The sequence below is a fragment of the Symsagittifera roscoffensis genome, chromosome 1 (genome assembly GCF_963678635.1).
Source record: "Symsagittifera roscoffensis chromosome 1, txSymRosc1.1, whole genome shotgun sequence".
In the NCBI taxonomy this organism is placed as follows: domain Eukaryota; kingdom Metazoa; phylum Xenacoelomorpha; order Acoela; family Convolutidae; genus Symsagittifera; species Symsagittifera roscoffensis.
Window position 1 is genome coordinate 19,032,875 of NC_087062.1, and position 15,001 is coordinate 19,047,875.

General features: G+C 41.9%; 2 protein-coding genes across 2 annotated transcripts in view; both read right to left on the reverse strand.

Annotated features, from left to right (window-relative positions):
• The window catches only part of LOC134839386 (cilia- and flagella-associated protein 221-like), a 475,835-nt gene that overhangs the window by 385,051 nt on the left and 75,783 nt on the right, over window positions 1–15,001 (reverse strand). The window lies entirely within an intron of this gene.
• LOC134851256 (uncharacterized) lies at window positions 10,419–11,042 on the reverse strand. Its single transcript, XM_063867297.1, has one exon. It carries the CDS (start codon window positions 11,040–11,042, stop codon window positions 10,419–10,421), a length of 624 nt encoding a protein of 207 aa, XP_063723367.1.

Consider the following 15,001-nt stretch of genomic DNA (forward strand, 5'->3'; position numbering starts at 1 on the left):
AGAGGTAGTCATGTTGACGGCTGCTCTGAGGAACATCCTCACAGAAGTCTAACGATCTGCCCCACGGAAGTCTTGCTGATTGCAGCTTGGGCCGAGCAGGGAGCGTTGGACGCCCAAGCCTGCGTGTTATGAGTTGGATGAATGAAGCACTCTCTGGAAGCGATTGGCGCACGAATCTGGGTTGGTTACCGCGAGAACGTACCAGCCTGGAGAGATGCTTCAACCAGCCAGGCCTAGGCACAGCTTGAAGAGTAGACATCGAGCTTTCCGTCACGAAATGACTAGCTAGGCTGCCTCGTCTAGCTCACAGTTGAAAGCCAAAAAAGCCAGCGAAAAAGAAGAATTACAGACGAACGAGACAATGGAAGATCTGAATGAGACGAGAGACGAGTTGAACCGCGTGAGAAAAAAGATACAGACATGTGGAGAAGAATGTTTGAGAATTGCAACAAGAAGCAAGGAGAAGAGATAGAACGGTTGAGGTAGGAAGCAATCAGAACGACTGGGCATAGTGAAGGCGGAACGACCGTTGCCTGCAGGAAGCGTTCCCCGTGGGCAATTGCCGATGGAGCTACTCCTGACATCTCGCGAGCTGTGTCAAACAACTGAAGTGCATGTCTAGTATTTTAAAAAATGGGACAATTGATGATACTGGCAGAGTAGAGCTCTTTTGGGAAGTGATTAAGTGAAAAAGAGCTACAGCTGCTACGACAACGGAGTCAGGAAAAACCACTAGAAATATCAGGAAGGTACCAATGTAAAAAAAATGTTTTGTGTACTTGGCATACAGAAAAAAACCAGATCAAGAATAGTTTCACAGGAGTCCCGGACAAGGACATGCGAGCATGTTTCAATAGATCAACTTGCAGCAACCACCACTCGGCCTGTCACATTTGATAGTGGGTGAGTCTTGTGAGAGTGTTTGGGAACCTCATGGATCACTACGGTGATATCATCCCGAGGTGCCACAGTAGAACAGCTATATCGAATAATTAAGTTGATGATACCGGGCAGAATTGTAAAGGTAACGAGTTTGATAGGCACCAAAAACGTATCCAGATGCTCAGATTCAGAAGAAGGTCAATGGGAAGCAATGCTAGTGTACTCGTTTACTGCGGTGTGGCAGAAGTTTCAGTGCGCGGTACTGGTCATCTGCATTATACCAATGAATGCAAGATTACAGTCAGCTTCAGCGAGAAGACACAATGAGAGAGTCTGAGGTGGAATAATTTAGTGCGTATTCTGGCAAGTCGCAATGCTGGACGAAAGATCCTAATGGACTTGGAGCACGAATTGAGAGCTCTAGATCAGGCCAGATTCAAAACTGATGGAATACACTTCGACACCATAGAAGGACAAGCCTGAATGAACAGTGTCTTGCAGCAGCGATTGGACGAGTTAGAGGTTGAGCTATTCGACACTGGAGCGTTGAGAACTGAGAAAGCGACGAATTTGCCGGAAGTTTCAATTTTTGTGCCATCTAACCTGGATACACGTCTAAGGTCTGTCCCAGCCGTGTCATAAGTAGTGCAGACCTCGAATGACCAAGAACAGGGGTCAGATGTGTTGGACCGACTGGGAGAGGCACCAGCCAGAACGATTATCTATCTTCGATGAGGACTGGGACGAGTCAGCCAGACGCACACGACCTCAGGCACCTCCAGATCAGGGACGACGACGAGTGTGGGCAAAGAAAAGTGAAGTCCGGATTGAAGGGACTGACCCCGAACAACACCACGGGTCCCGTGAATACCAGATCCTTGCAAGATGAACGAAAAATCACAGCGAGCAAACTAGAGAAGAGAGAACGGGAAGATTCTTGACGAAAAGAGCACTCGCTGGGCAAAATGTGAAGATGTTCAAACAGGTGCGAGCGCCTCCAGCTCATGTGATGGAGAAATCTTATCCGAAGCATCTTACGCAAGAAGGTGATGTAAAAAGATATGGGGACTTGAAGTTCAGAATTGACGAGACTATCTTTGCTGCCTATGAGAAAGCAGAAATGAGAAAGGTCAAAAAACTATGGATAGCGAGCTCGAATTTTGTGAACACCTCCAATTCCTTGTTCTGGCCAAAAACGATGATGTTCGCAGGAACCAAACTGGATTGGACGCAATCCATATCAATGGCAATTGGGGTTTAACGACAAACGGAGATGAAACTGATAACGATTGTTTTCACCCGCGTCAACGATCATTTGGCCAGCAGAGGTCTCTTGAGCAGACTCAGCGAGTCAGCCACGGTGGAGGCTGCTGTGTGGCCAACAACCAAAGACGTTCTGAAGTCCATGGGCGAGATTATGGACGTCTTGAAAGAAGGCGGATTCCAGAAGATATCTCCGAAGCCAGTATGTGTGTTATCCCTGGAGATATGTGTGTTATCCCGGGGCGAGATGAAACTTGTGTAAGTGATAACTACGCTCCTCTCAGAGGGGAAGTATGATGTGATCATACCTGCACAAAATCGGAAAGTTAAAGCGAGAAATTTGAGACCGTTTCGATCAGAATTGCCTGCAGTATAGTCAGATATCTCGAACGCCATGAGAGGATTGAAAGACCATTAGCTACACTTGCTAGTGCCGGACAAAGTGTTGGTATTGAAGCTGTCCAATGTCAGCAGACAACTCAAGATGAAACCAGGAACCAATGACGATCATCAAGTGATATTGGACATGTCGAATGACCTGTGGTTCAGGGGAATGGAAGGCAAGGAGAAAGGTATTAAGAGCTAGAATGCCATAGAAACAGAAGCGCACGTGGAAGCTATGGTTTTGCGAACAAAACCAGAGGCGAACAAGTGGCTGAACTTAACTCCTCAAGTAGTATCATTAGGCATGTACGATTTCGAGCGGGGTCCAACGATGATCGCGAAAATCCAAGCTTACCTCATAAGATAGTTGTCCCTGGCGGAGAGCGAAGGAGAGTAGTCAACGGAGTTGGTGTGCAGAATGAGCCAGACGACACTCGAGGCATTCTGGACTTAGAACTTAGGAGGAGATAAAGGATTTGAGAGGACGGATAGTATGTTGGAAGAGTTGGGGCAAGATGGACCGCGTCTTTCCTGACGAAAATCTACCAGGACTTTCTCGCTATATAATACGAGACTTCCCCAAGGCCGTTACGTAATTTTCTATCGTGGTGATCCCGGGACTTTTTGTGACGTTCGGATCAGAAAACATCGGAAAGGGATAGGCCGTGCTGATGACTGAAGGAATACAGAACCGCTGTTGTGCTGAATTATACGCAGTTTGCATACGTAGATGAGTCGACGAGGAGAAGAATGAGCAACGCAGCAGTTCCTAAACCTGGAATCTTCGAAGAGGCGCGGGCCAGGATTAACCTGGTGCCAACCATTATGAGAGGGAAAGCAGATTTGCAGGAGGCTGCACTGATATTCCTGAATGCGAGGTCAGAGTTAACAATAAATGGGAAGCGGCTGACCAGAACTGCTCTAGCGCCCTTCGGCTACGAAGAAGTTGTGATAAGGCACGAAGAACAAGACGACCGGTCTGCAGGTGAGCTAGTCGTGCCGAAGCTATCAACCGAAGCCATGATTGGTGAACAAGGACCTTCAGGGTCGGGGAAAAATAAAGAGCGAGATGACGAAGAACAAGAAAATTAGCAGCCCGAGAGCCAATGGAGCAGGATCCTGACCAAGTGGAAGAAGATGACGACAAAGCCTCAGTAGATGGTGCGTCGAGCCTGGAGTTCAACTTCCTGGATGAAGCCGAAACGGCGACGAATGCAGGGACGAATGAACAAGCGGAGAAGGAAACTTCATGAATGCAGCTCATAACTTGCTGAACAGCAGCTCTCCTGGAAAGAATATTCGAAAAAAGCTTTCGGCGGATTCCCAACGCAGGAGAAAAACAGAAGGCGCAGCCCGAGTACCTCTCCTGGGAACCCTGCCAGAAGAAGAGTGAGAAGCCTACAGCCGTGATCTTGAGAGCAGAACAGAGTTGATTTATGGAGATTTCAGGACGGTAGTGCAGTGCTACGGGACCCAGTTCATGTTGGAAACAGATCTCAACAGTCTATTGGTGCAGGACATCTTTAACAAACTGCATGAGTGCCGCGGGGGACTGAGCGAATTGCTAATTGATTCAATCACTGATGAAAGTGAGACAAACTAACCTATCAAATTGACGCATCCAAAAAACAACAAGGAAGTGGTGTATCTCTCTAATTCAGCTAAACAAAAACAAGCAGAGGATGCCGTTGATATAGGGCAAGGCGTTGACACATTGCCATCTGGCACATCGAAACAGATGACAGATGTAGCGATGGTGCCACCCACCTTCATGGCAGGCTTGAGATCAGCCAGCTATAAAACAAAAAGGAGCGACCGCACTCTTACTGGAGCAACGATATAAATGGAGATACTCAGCCAAAATGGTAGGAGTACCCTCATGGATTTCAAGCCATCAAGCATAAACCACGGAAATGAAAGAGCCGCACGATTCGATTGACAGTATCGGAGACAGTCTCGGCAGATGAGCCCGCTGGTGGGTACATGGAAATGATGGAATACGGGAACTCAGCTAGATAAAAGAAACTGAAATTGCTAAGTCGATGTCGCAGGAGGAGGAGCTGGAACAGTAACAACAGCCGGATGGCAAGATGCAAAAGAACAATTAGAAGAGTTTAGAAGTTATAGAACATCTAAACGACGAAAATTAAAGGAAAGAAAAAAACAAAGTAATAAAGAGGAGGAAACTAAAACTCAGAATTGTTTTCAGTGAGAAAAACTCGAATGAGCAACGAAGCTAAGTAAACTTTTAATTGAAATTGGATAAAAGGAAAAACTTGAATTAATTTGAGTTAAATTTTGATACTTTTATGAAATTGCATTGTGATTTAGTGAATATTTTTCCATACAATTGCTGTTTATTCAGAAAGGCTTGAGTGGAGAATATTTTGAAATTTTTCCAGCCTGTATGATTGTTTTTATTCAACTAAGAGGACTGTTTACGTTGTGGTGACATGAAAGACTTGGGTAATCTCTTGAAGAGGGAGATTATTTCATTGTTTCAATTCGAACCATCGAGTTTCCTAATTTTAATTTTCAGGCTCAAAATCATCTAACTTTTCGAAGGGAGGAAGAAGCGTAGTAGGATAATTTAAGTTTTTGGACTGGCAGGACTGTCCAGCGTCCCAACACTTTTTAACCCTAGAAGAAAAAAGTTCAACTTTAGACAATGAACCTAAAGCTCAAAAAGACCTTATGTCGTATGTCATGTTCTCAGAGTGCAGATTAGTGAAACTGTTTGAAGGCTATAGCAGTGTAGTATGATGCCATTTGTAGTACATAGTTGGTCAATGTGATGTGGATAAAAATCTTTTTGATACATTTTGTAAAATCTGTTCGGTGCCATTGTACCATTCTGATGAATTGCTCGAAGTGCATTGAGGACATTGATAGGGCTATCCGGGGATTGTCTGACATTCGACCAGAATGACCTGAAATGCATGTCATCAACGAAATTTTACTTGGAACAACTCAGTGGGAGAATTGGCTGTTTTGAACAATTAATAGTGTTAATCGTTCAACTAAACGTATTCGGAGGGGTCAATTTGGATTGACGAAATTATTTTTAAGTTTTCTAATTGGACGTACATCAGAAACCGAGAACTGAAACCGCGAAAGTCAGAACAATAATTTTTGCTGATATAATACACACGTGTGATTAGCGAGAGAGACGACGAAAACTCTAGTCAAAGAAAATAATAGAAAAGCATTCCGAACTGTAATAATTACACAGCAACAATCGTTACGGAGAAAATCCCGAGAATTAGGAAGGCTAACGGGATGATTTCATTACTTTCTTGATCTTCAGAATGACAGCTCTTCGTCCGGATTTAAGAAATCGAATGGGTTTCGGAGAAGAAATGTAAAAATTGGTTTTAACCAAATTAAGCTTTTCGGAATGTCATGAACTGAAATAATTAACATCAAGTTTGTTTTCAGAGTATGAGAAGTTAGGAGTTGAGGGAAAAATTTGATCCATCTCCGATGCTTATGATGATTTTATCTACTGAACAAAAACTATAGTAATACAATAATTAGGTAGTTTCCCTGCTTTTAGGAGTGACCTGTTGGTCTGGGGATACAAAGACCTAACCATTACCTCACTTATTTTGCATGTAACTAAGTTAACATGCGCGGTTTGCCCGATAGCCTATAAATTGTAACGACTTTGGCGACCCAATATTAATAAACCACTCGTTGAACAGGCTTGGTAGAGACGGTTAAAAGCATGTGAAACTGTGTTTAGGCGCTAGCCAGTCGTTTTATAACGTAGCTCTATTTTTCCAATGAAGTGCTCCCTGGTTGAACATATCCGGTTGTTTTTGGATTACCATCAATTCCTTCCCCGCAAATGATTAAATCAGCTTGACCCTCAGTGCTATTTGTAGATTTTGCGCAATGATTGATAATCAACAACCCTCAAATACAATGAAAGTCGCTACTCTCAAGTACAATGAAAGTCGCAAGTACTGTCCATCCGTTGGACTTCACTGTTGCTTTCATGAACTTCAGCAAGTCGTCCTTTTTCCCCAGGACTGAATGCCATCTGACTCTTTGGCATCAATCGTATCGCGGCTAAATGCGCTGGAAGCAAGGCCCTCTCCGAGCGACAAAATTTTTTCGGAAATGTACAGGTAGGATGCGGTAGCAAACGAGGAGCAGAAGTAGCTGCTCACTCGTTTCGAAACCTAATTGAACGCGACGACGATCCAAAATGCACTGTTCTTTTAAAAGTAAATTTTAAGAATGTATTTAACTCTCTAAATAGAGAAACAATGCTGAATCATGTTTATTCAAGTTGCCCCGAATTGTATAAGTACCCCCATTGCATGTATAGTAAACCTAGTTACCTTTTGTAAGGAAGCTCTGTCGTATTGTCAGAAGACAGAACTCAGCAAGGTGATCCTGAAGCCCCACCCTTTTTGCGAAAGCAATTCAGACACTAGTCAAAAATTGGAGTCGAAAATTCACATCTGCTTTTTAGATGATGGCAATTTAGCCGACGACTATAAGGTAGTACTCCGGGACCTTAGGAACATTCTGAAATCATAACAAATTTACGGCCTGAGCTTGAACACTGAGAAGTGTGAACTTTGTTTTTTGGGACCGACTACGAGTACACAATATAACTCAATTTTAACACAATTTCGAAAAATATGCCTCAAAATAGAAATAAAACAAAAAAAAGGTACTCTTCATTTTAGGATCTCCACTGGGCGAATTTTGCCAAAAAGAATTGCTCGGCGAAAAAATTACGGAGCTTGAAAAAATTTCGGATGTCATTGACAAACTAGACGCCCATTATTGCTTTTTCCTCCTGAAAAATTGCTGTAGCATACCAAAACTCCTATATTTTTGCGTACGAGTCCTTGTTTTTTGCAAAAAGATTTTTCGGAACGCTACGACAAATTACTAAGAAATTCGTTATACAAGGTCGCTATGTGAAAATGGATGATAACCAGTTTTCATAAGCAGTTCTCCCGGCAGCCAAAATTGTCTTGGGCGTTTCCGCCGCTCGTCTTCTAGCTTTACCCGCTTTCTTAGCCTCAGCAGTAGGAGCAAAAGATGCCTTGAACGAAATCATTTGTTTGGAGCGTGTGGATGAAACCTATGATGATGCGCTTGAATGATGGTTTGAACTTGGAAAAATTGACTGGCTCCGGAATATAAAATCCAAAGAAAATGGACAGAGCCAATTTTTGACAGCGAAAATGCAGACCTAATTTTACGACTCAAACCAACGGACATAGAAAGCTTCAACGAGTTCCAAGATAGATTTGTAACAGTCACCTACTTAAGTCACATGTGAGGTTAAAGAAAAATAGGCAATATATATATATTGGCTCAAGAGTGAGGGACACTATCTTTTGTGTTTTTCTAAATCGAACGGTCGGAGTCAATTCGATTCAATTGCGACATGAGACTAAAACCCTCGTTACAGCTTAAAGGCCACTACCAAAGTACCACCCCCACACTCTAGAAAATGAGAACGTCCCCATACTAATTCTCAAAATACCCTAAATACGCGAACGCCGTTAAAAACAGGGTCGGAACAGTCCGTAGAGTTACTTTTTAATAGACAGTGGAACTTTGATCCATTTCAGATGGATCAACCTAAAACTCTCCCTATCTCAACATAACAATTATAAAACACACTCAAGAAATCTAAATTGGGTTTTTACGTACCGGCACACTCTAGAATCGGAGTAACTAAATTAACCAGAAACTCTAGCATAAATGGAATTAAGTTTAACTCGAGTAGTTTTAAATCAAAAAGTTCCAGCTCGAGAATTGAGTTTTAGCTTGAGAATTGAGTTTTGGGGCTTGACCATTGAGAAACTTCGGTTGTCCACCTTTCCACCGATGGTTCACTCTGGTCCACTTTTAATTCGTCTCTTCTTTGTTCGCAATTGTTCTGCCTTCTGTCTTAAGATAAGACAGCTCTACTCTAGTGTGATAATATCTCTGGAAATTGCAAATAGCAATTTCCCGCTGCTTTTTCCGACCACTTTTCCGCGATTGTAGTTCGCTTGTTCTGATCTTATTTTTCTAAGATTTTCAGTTGTCGAGAGAAAATTGAGCATGACATGCTCAATTCAAATTTTGAAAATTTCCATTTCACCCAAAATCAAGTCTCTCGCATTACTCAAGGTCAAATTTCCAAATATAACCGACTGGCACAATTAGCTTCCAATGGCTGAACGTCATCCCGTGCAAAAAATTAAGGTTAAAACTGTCGAACGAACAATTCAGAATTGCGATAGGACTTCGATTAGGCTCAAAAATATGTGAATGGCATGAATGCGTGTGCGGAAAAGATTTTACCGAAGATGATCGGCATGATCTTTCTGGCCTCAAAAGTGCAGGGAGATTCTCTAGGCATTCAAACCTGAATGGCCTTATAAAGCAGAGTTTATCTCTACTCACATTACGTCTATTTTAGAACCACAACACCTCTACAGGACCGATTAGAAGCGACCAGACTGTTTGACGCTCGTTCCATGGGCTGTTGGTAAGCATCTCTTGTGGGATGTAACGGTAGTAGTTTTCTAGGCTCCAAGTAGAATTAGTGCCGGGTCTGTTTGTAACCCTGGTACGGCTGAAGCGGAAGAGCGAAAAAATGACAATTATGAAGATCTAGTAGATTTTGTTGTTTTAGCCAGAATTTTTTGATTCCGGAACTATAGCCTTAGTGTCAGCTCCCTACTTCTAAACTCGTCGCGCGTTTTAATTGCCGGTCTCTCTTTCCTAATTTGCAGCGCCTCTAATGTAAGTAACTTGATGCTGCTGGACGCCTGGTCGATTATTTTCCAATTAAACTCTGACTTACCACGCTCACTACCACACTGCCTTATATGCTGGCCAACTGGGGTATCCTCTTTTCGGTGTTCCTCAATCCTTGTGGTGAGATGGCGGACCATCTGGCCAACATAGATGGATTTGCACCCACAACATTCAAGTCTGTACACCACTTTTGATTTCAGTTAGCTGGAAAAGGAGAATTTTAGAGAGGGCATACAAGTTTTCAATTTCCTCGTCGTGAATATTATCAGCGCATTGGTGATATCGCGCACTTTTTTTTGCTAATGTTTGACTGTGATTCCCCCTATATTGGACCATCAAGATGGGTGGTGAATCATTGCTATAATCACATGGCTTCTTTTTCTCAGCTATGTTCTTTTTGTTTTTGCCCTCGCTGATGATCTTTTCAAGGGCATGGGATGCAACCCGCGAGAACCAACTTTCCGGATATTGGTTATCCAACCACTGCTCACGGTTGATTTTCATGGCTTTATCATATTCTTCCCATGTTGACGTACTGCGGAAAACCCGGTGAACAGTTACTTCAATCACACTTCTCTTGTACTGAAGGGGGGCGCAGCTTCTAAAATTGAGTATGGTGCCTGTATCTGTTGGTTTTTGATACCACCCACAGCTAATTTTCCTGCTTTTGTCAATACTAATTTGTAAATCCAAAAATGCCAAAGTTCCGTTTGTGTTTGGTGTCTCTATTGTGAACTGTATATTTGGATGTAGTACGTTTGCAGCCCGTAGCGTTTTTTCAGGATCACCCTTCACTGTTCTCACTATATCATCAACGTAACGGAGAAACAATTTAGATTGTTGCCCTGACTTATTTTTCTCCCTTATTGCGATGCATTTTCTGCAGTACCAGACGGTTTCACTTATATTTCGATACTCATCATCTGATATATCACCGCATTTTACGTGATACCAGTTCGAACAGCATTCACATTTTACACCTTTTGACCTGTACGTGACTTTCTTATTGCATTCAGGACATATTCCGTGAAGATCTTTCTCGGGAAAAAACATTTCGGGAATATCCCTTGATAGAACAGTTTCGTACTGCTTCAGCCAAAGATTTACTAAAATAACGGCAAGAGATGCCCCATTGCCAAACCATCTTTCTGAACGTACCATGTTTCATTGCACTTGAAACGGACTTGACTAACTGCCATGTTCAACAGTCTATTCAAAGTTTTCCTAGCAATTGATGGTGGTTCATCTTGCTCATACAGTTTTCTCAGAGCTATGTCTATCGCTTCTTTCAGTGGAACATTTGTGTACAAACTCTTCACATCTAGAGATATCAAGTTTTCATTGGGCTCAAGATTAGTGCTCTCTAAGATTTCTCTCGCATCTAGTGAGTTGATTTCGATGTTTGCGACCTCAATTTTCTCGAAAAAATTAGCAAGAATTTTGTTCAAGTTATAATAAGAGCTACCAGGCAAGGAGGGGACCGGTCTTAATGGGGTATTCACTTTATGCACATTCGCCAAACCATAAAGCCTGGCGGGCTGCCCCCCAGTAGACCTCATCCTTGTGTAGAGACTCTCACTTATTTCATCTTTTTTCCTCATAGCCAACAACTCCTTATTGATGTCTCTTTCTATCTTCAAAACAATCGCATCACTTGTTCCTTTACTTTTGCTGAATTGATTTGAATCTAATGTATCCGACAACTTGTTCTCGTAGGTGTCCTTTCTCATTACACAAAAACCCACGCCTTTGTCATACGGTACCGCAACTAATCCATTACTCTTCAGATCTAGTTTTTAGCACGCGCGACGAGTTTAGAAGTAGGGAGCTGACACTAAGGCTATAGTTCCAGAATCGAAAAATTCTGGCTAAAACAACAAAATTTTGAAACAACTTACATGTTAGCATAAAAATTAGCCACAAAACGAAAATGTGAAAATAAAAATGAAGAAAACTCTCAGAAATTTGTGACAAAATGTTTTAAAATGTTACATAATAGTTGTTATATAATTTCAGTGATATTTGTAAAGTTATGATTGGTTGAATTTTTAAAGTTTTGAAGTAATGATGTGTGTGACACTTTTTATGATCTTTGATCATTGTGACATTCGACCAGAATGGCCAAAATGCAATTTATGCAGGCTTCGAATTTTTAGCAGTAAGCCTTCCGAGTTGATGATTTCAAAGGATTAGCGACGTTATTGGAACGTTTAGCCAAACGGTGAGAGCTAGAATACTCTAGTATTTTAAATTTTCAAAAATTCGAATGGTGACGTCACATTTCGGAGAAATGCTGAAACGGCCATTTTTAACAACAAACGAGTGAAAAAACAGAACAACTTTATCTGTGATTGCGAACAGAACGAAAATCGAGATTAAAGAAAAACGACAACGAACTACAATAGCAGAGAACGTTCCAAGTTGCAACTATTGTGCTGCTACAATAGTTGCAAGGCCGTTGCCAACAACGGTGAAGGGTGAGAACCAGCCTTCCGGATTGGCGTGAAGTTGAACTTAAGGAGCTTGATTCACTGGATTCAAGAATCCGGAAGGGTTTCGGGACTGGAACTTTTAGCCTTTTATATAAACTTTTAGCTTCTTGTCATGTCCTGAATTGAATTTGATTAACAACTGGATTCATTTTGATAAGGATGAGAAGCTAGGAGTTGGGGGAAAGGGTTGATCCATCTTCGATGGAGATGATGATTTTTATCTACTAAACAAAAACAATAGTAATATAATAAGTAGTAGCCCTGTTTTTAGGAGTGACCTCATGGTCTGGGGATACTGAGACCCAGCCATGAGCTCACTATTTTTGCATGTAATTCAGTTAATTTGAGCGTTCTGGTCGAAGCCGGAGAGCAGTAACGTTTTTGTCGACCCGATGTAAGAAAGACCACCGAAAAGTACTGGCTTGGTAGAGACGGTGAAAAACATGCAAAGCTCTGTTTAGACGCTAGCCAGTCGTCTTAAGACTTAGTTTTGTTATCCGTCGATATGTATCTTCCGGGCGAATGTTACATGTATGTTTTTATGGCGCTCCTGGGTGTTATTCTTTTTTAACATCATGACCGGCAGAACCGTTAACGAGCACTCCGCGCCGAGCGGATGCTCACATCAACGCCCTTAATAGGCCTAAACCGCCGGGGCGGAAGGGTAGTTCGGAACGCGGAGGCCTTCCGGATTGCCGTGAATAGTTTTTTAACCTAGTTAAGACCGAAAGTTCACGAACCAGGAAGTGTGGAGGGATCGGCCGTCCCCTCGTCCCCTGAGTGGTTGGTGACCAAAAACACTTAACGATATAAGTAAAACCAAACAAAAAGTAGTATAGTACCCAAGAAAAACAAAAAACATAAAAAATAACCGAAAAAACCAAAAACAGTAAAAAAAAAGTAAAAAATTAGTAGAAATCATCCCCCCAGACAAGATGTGATTCAACCCCCCCGTTTGTTGTTGATAGATATATTGTTATTACAGGCATTTATATCAGTCAGGATCGTTACAATCAGTTTTGTAGCCCGTTTGTGAGGCTTGTACTGTAGGGTTATTTGAGCATTTAAGCACGTTAATGATAAATTGCGCTCAATCCGGAGGGGTCAGCTGATTTGCGCTCAATTCGGAAGGGTCTTGGGTGAAGACCGATCCGGCAAGCAGTACAAGGAGCAACAAGAAGGGGCTCAACGACAACAACAATCGACTGTTGGGTATCGTTAACAAGTTTTGTATCCCTTTTGGTACAAAAAGTAAGATAGTAATCTGTGGGGGGCTCGACAGTGCTGCACTGTAGTGACCCTTCACCGAACTTCGAATATCCGAGTTAAGCACCTTAATTCGGATAATAAACAAACCCGGAGGGGTATAGTATTACTAATATTATTACTTATATAGCCTATATTAATAGTCTTATATCGTTTTTCAGTGAAAAACAACGAAAACAGACCGGTTTTTAGGGTCAAAATAGCGATATTTTGATCCCCCCACAAGTCGCGATTTTTGAGATATCGATATTTTTTGAAACGGAAAAAAGCGCTAAGTTCGTGTGTTACATCGTAACTGCACTACCATAATAGGTAGAACCGGTTAAGTTAAGTTCGAAGGTGGTTGGAACTATTTTGGTACCGAAAACTGAAATTTCGTGATTTTTGAGAAAACGGAACACTAAAAATTTAGAAAATTTTTTGAAATTTTTGAGGTAGGACAGTAAAAATAGTTGTTCGGACAACGTCCACTAGTGAATCTACAAGTTTTAAAACCCGCTACCCGAAAGCCTTACGGGTTGCAGAGAAATCGAACATAACGTGTTTGATTTGGTGGATTCATCAATCCGGAGGGGTCCAGGTAGCATAGTTTTTCGCAAATTCTTTCTACAATAGCGTTTTAGATCGGGTCTTTTGCATTGAACTAAAAGAGTATAGGCCTTCTGAGCTCGGATCAATAATTTTTAGGTCGAAAGGACCAGATTTGCGGAAAAAGTTAGGCGGAACCTATAAGAGAAAAAATTTTTTGAGTTTGAAAAAAAGACGTTTTGGTTAATAACTTTGGAACTACTGAGCATATCGAGTTGATCTTGGTACCAATAGATCAGAAATTAGCTGAGCTTACTAATAGGATCAGAAATTTTTCGGAAAAACGAGCGTGAAAATTTTTGAGATTGTTTTTAGCAAATTACACAAATCCGGAGGGGTACACCCTTCACGTTTTATAAATTTTTTTTGAAAAACCTTTATACCCCTACCAAAAGTTGATAGCGATTGAACTAAGTAACTTAGGACAGTTCTAGACAAGAAGGGAGGGCTGAAGGCACAAGACAACCATAATAGAGTCGAAATTAGGCAAGCGATAAGACCCTTCACCGTTAGTGTGAATTGTCAAATAAGTGCCTTAACTTCAATCCGGAGGGGTCTAGGAAAGGATCCTATACCCTTCCCAGTTAATTCAAACAGCATAAGAGCAACGCAGAACGTATCCGGAGGGGTATAAGTTGAAATTAAGAAAACTACGAAAAGCTACTTTGACAGAGCTAAGGGCTCGCAATCCAGAGGGGTCGAAACTTTTCAAAGTCAGAGGGGTCCGAATCCGGAGGGGTCTCTTTTCCACAAAACCGGAGGGGTCCGAATCCGGAGGGGTCTTATAGTAACTAACTCGGAGGGGTCCAAATCCGGAGGGGTCCATATTCTGACAGTCCGGAAGGGTCCTATTTGTGCCAATCCGGAGGGGTATTATTTTTTTAAGGACTTAGGTAAACGAAAGAAAGACTAAAAAGCGAGAGGTATTAGGTTATTAATACACAGGCTAGGTATCAGTGACTGCACTGGTAACTTGCCTTTCAAAAAGAACCAGACTAATACAAAACAGGTCCGAACTCGGATATTCGCGACATTAAGTCTAAATTAAAAAGAGCGTGACTCATTGGTGTGGATTGAAACATAATACGTTTTTGGGAAAAGTGACTGCCCTGAGGATTTTAGTAGGTCTAGCTCGGGCAGTCCGAAGGCAGATAAGTAACACAGTACTCGGTGGGTGCAATAGACGCCCACTTGAGAAAATTATTGCCTTCAAAGTTTTGTCTGTTTGGTGCAGCACCAAGCAGGGAAAGCTTTTTCTTTAAAAGACAGGTTCGACTATTGTACTGCGACCGACTAAGAGTACAAGACACATACGTTTTTTTTATATATATACATTCATATTG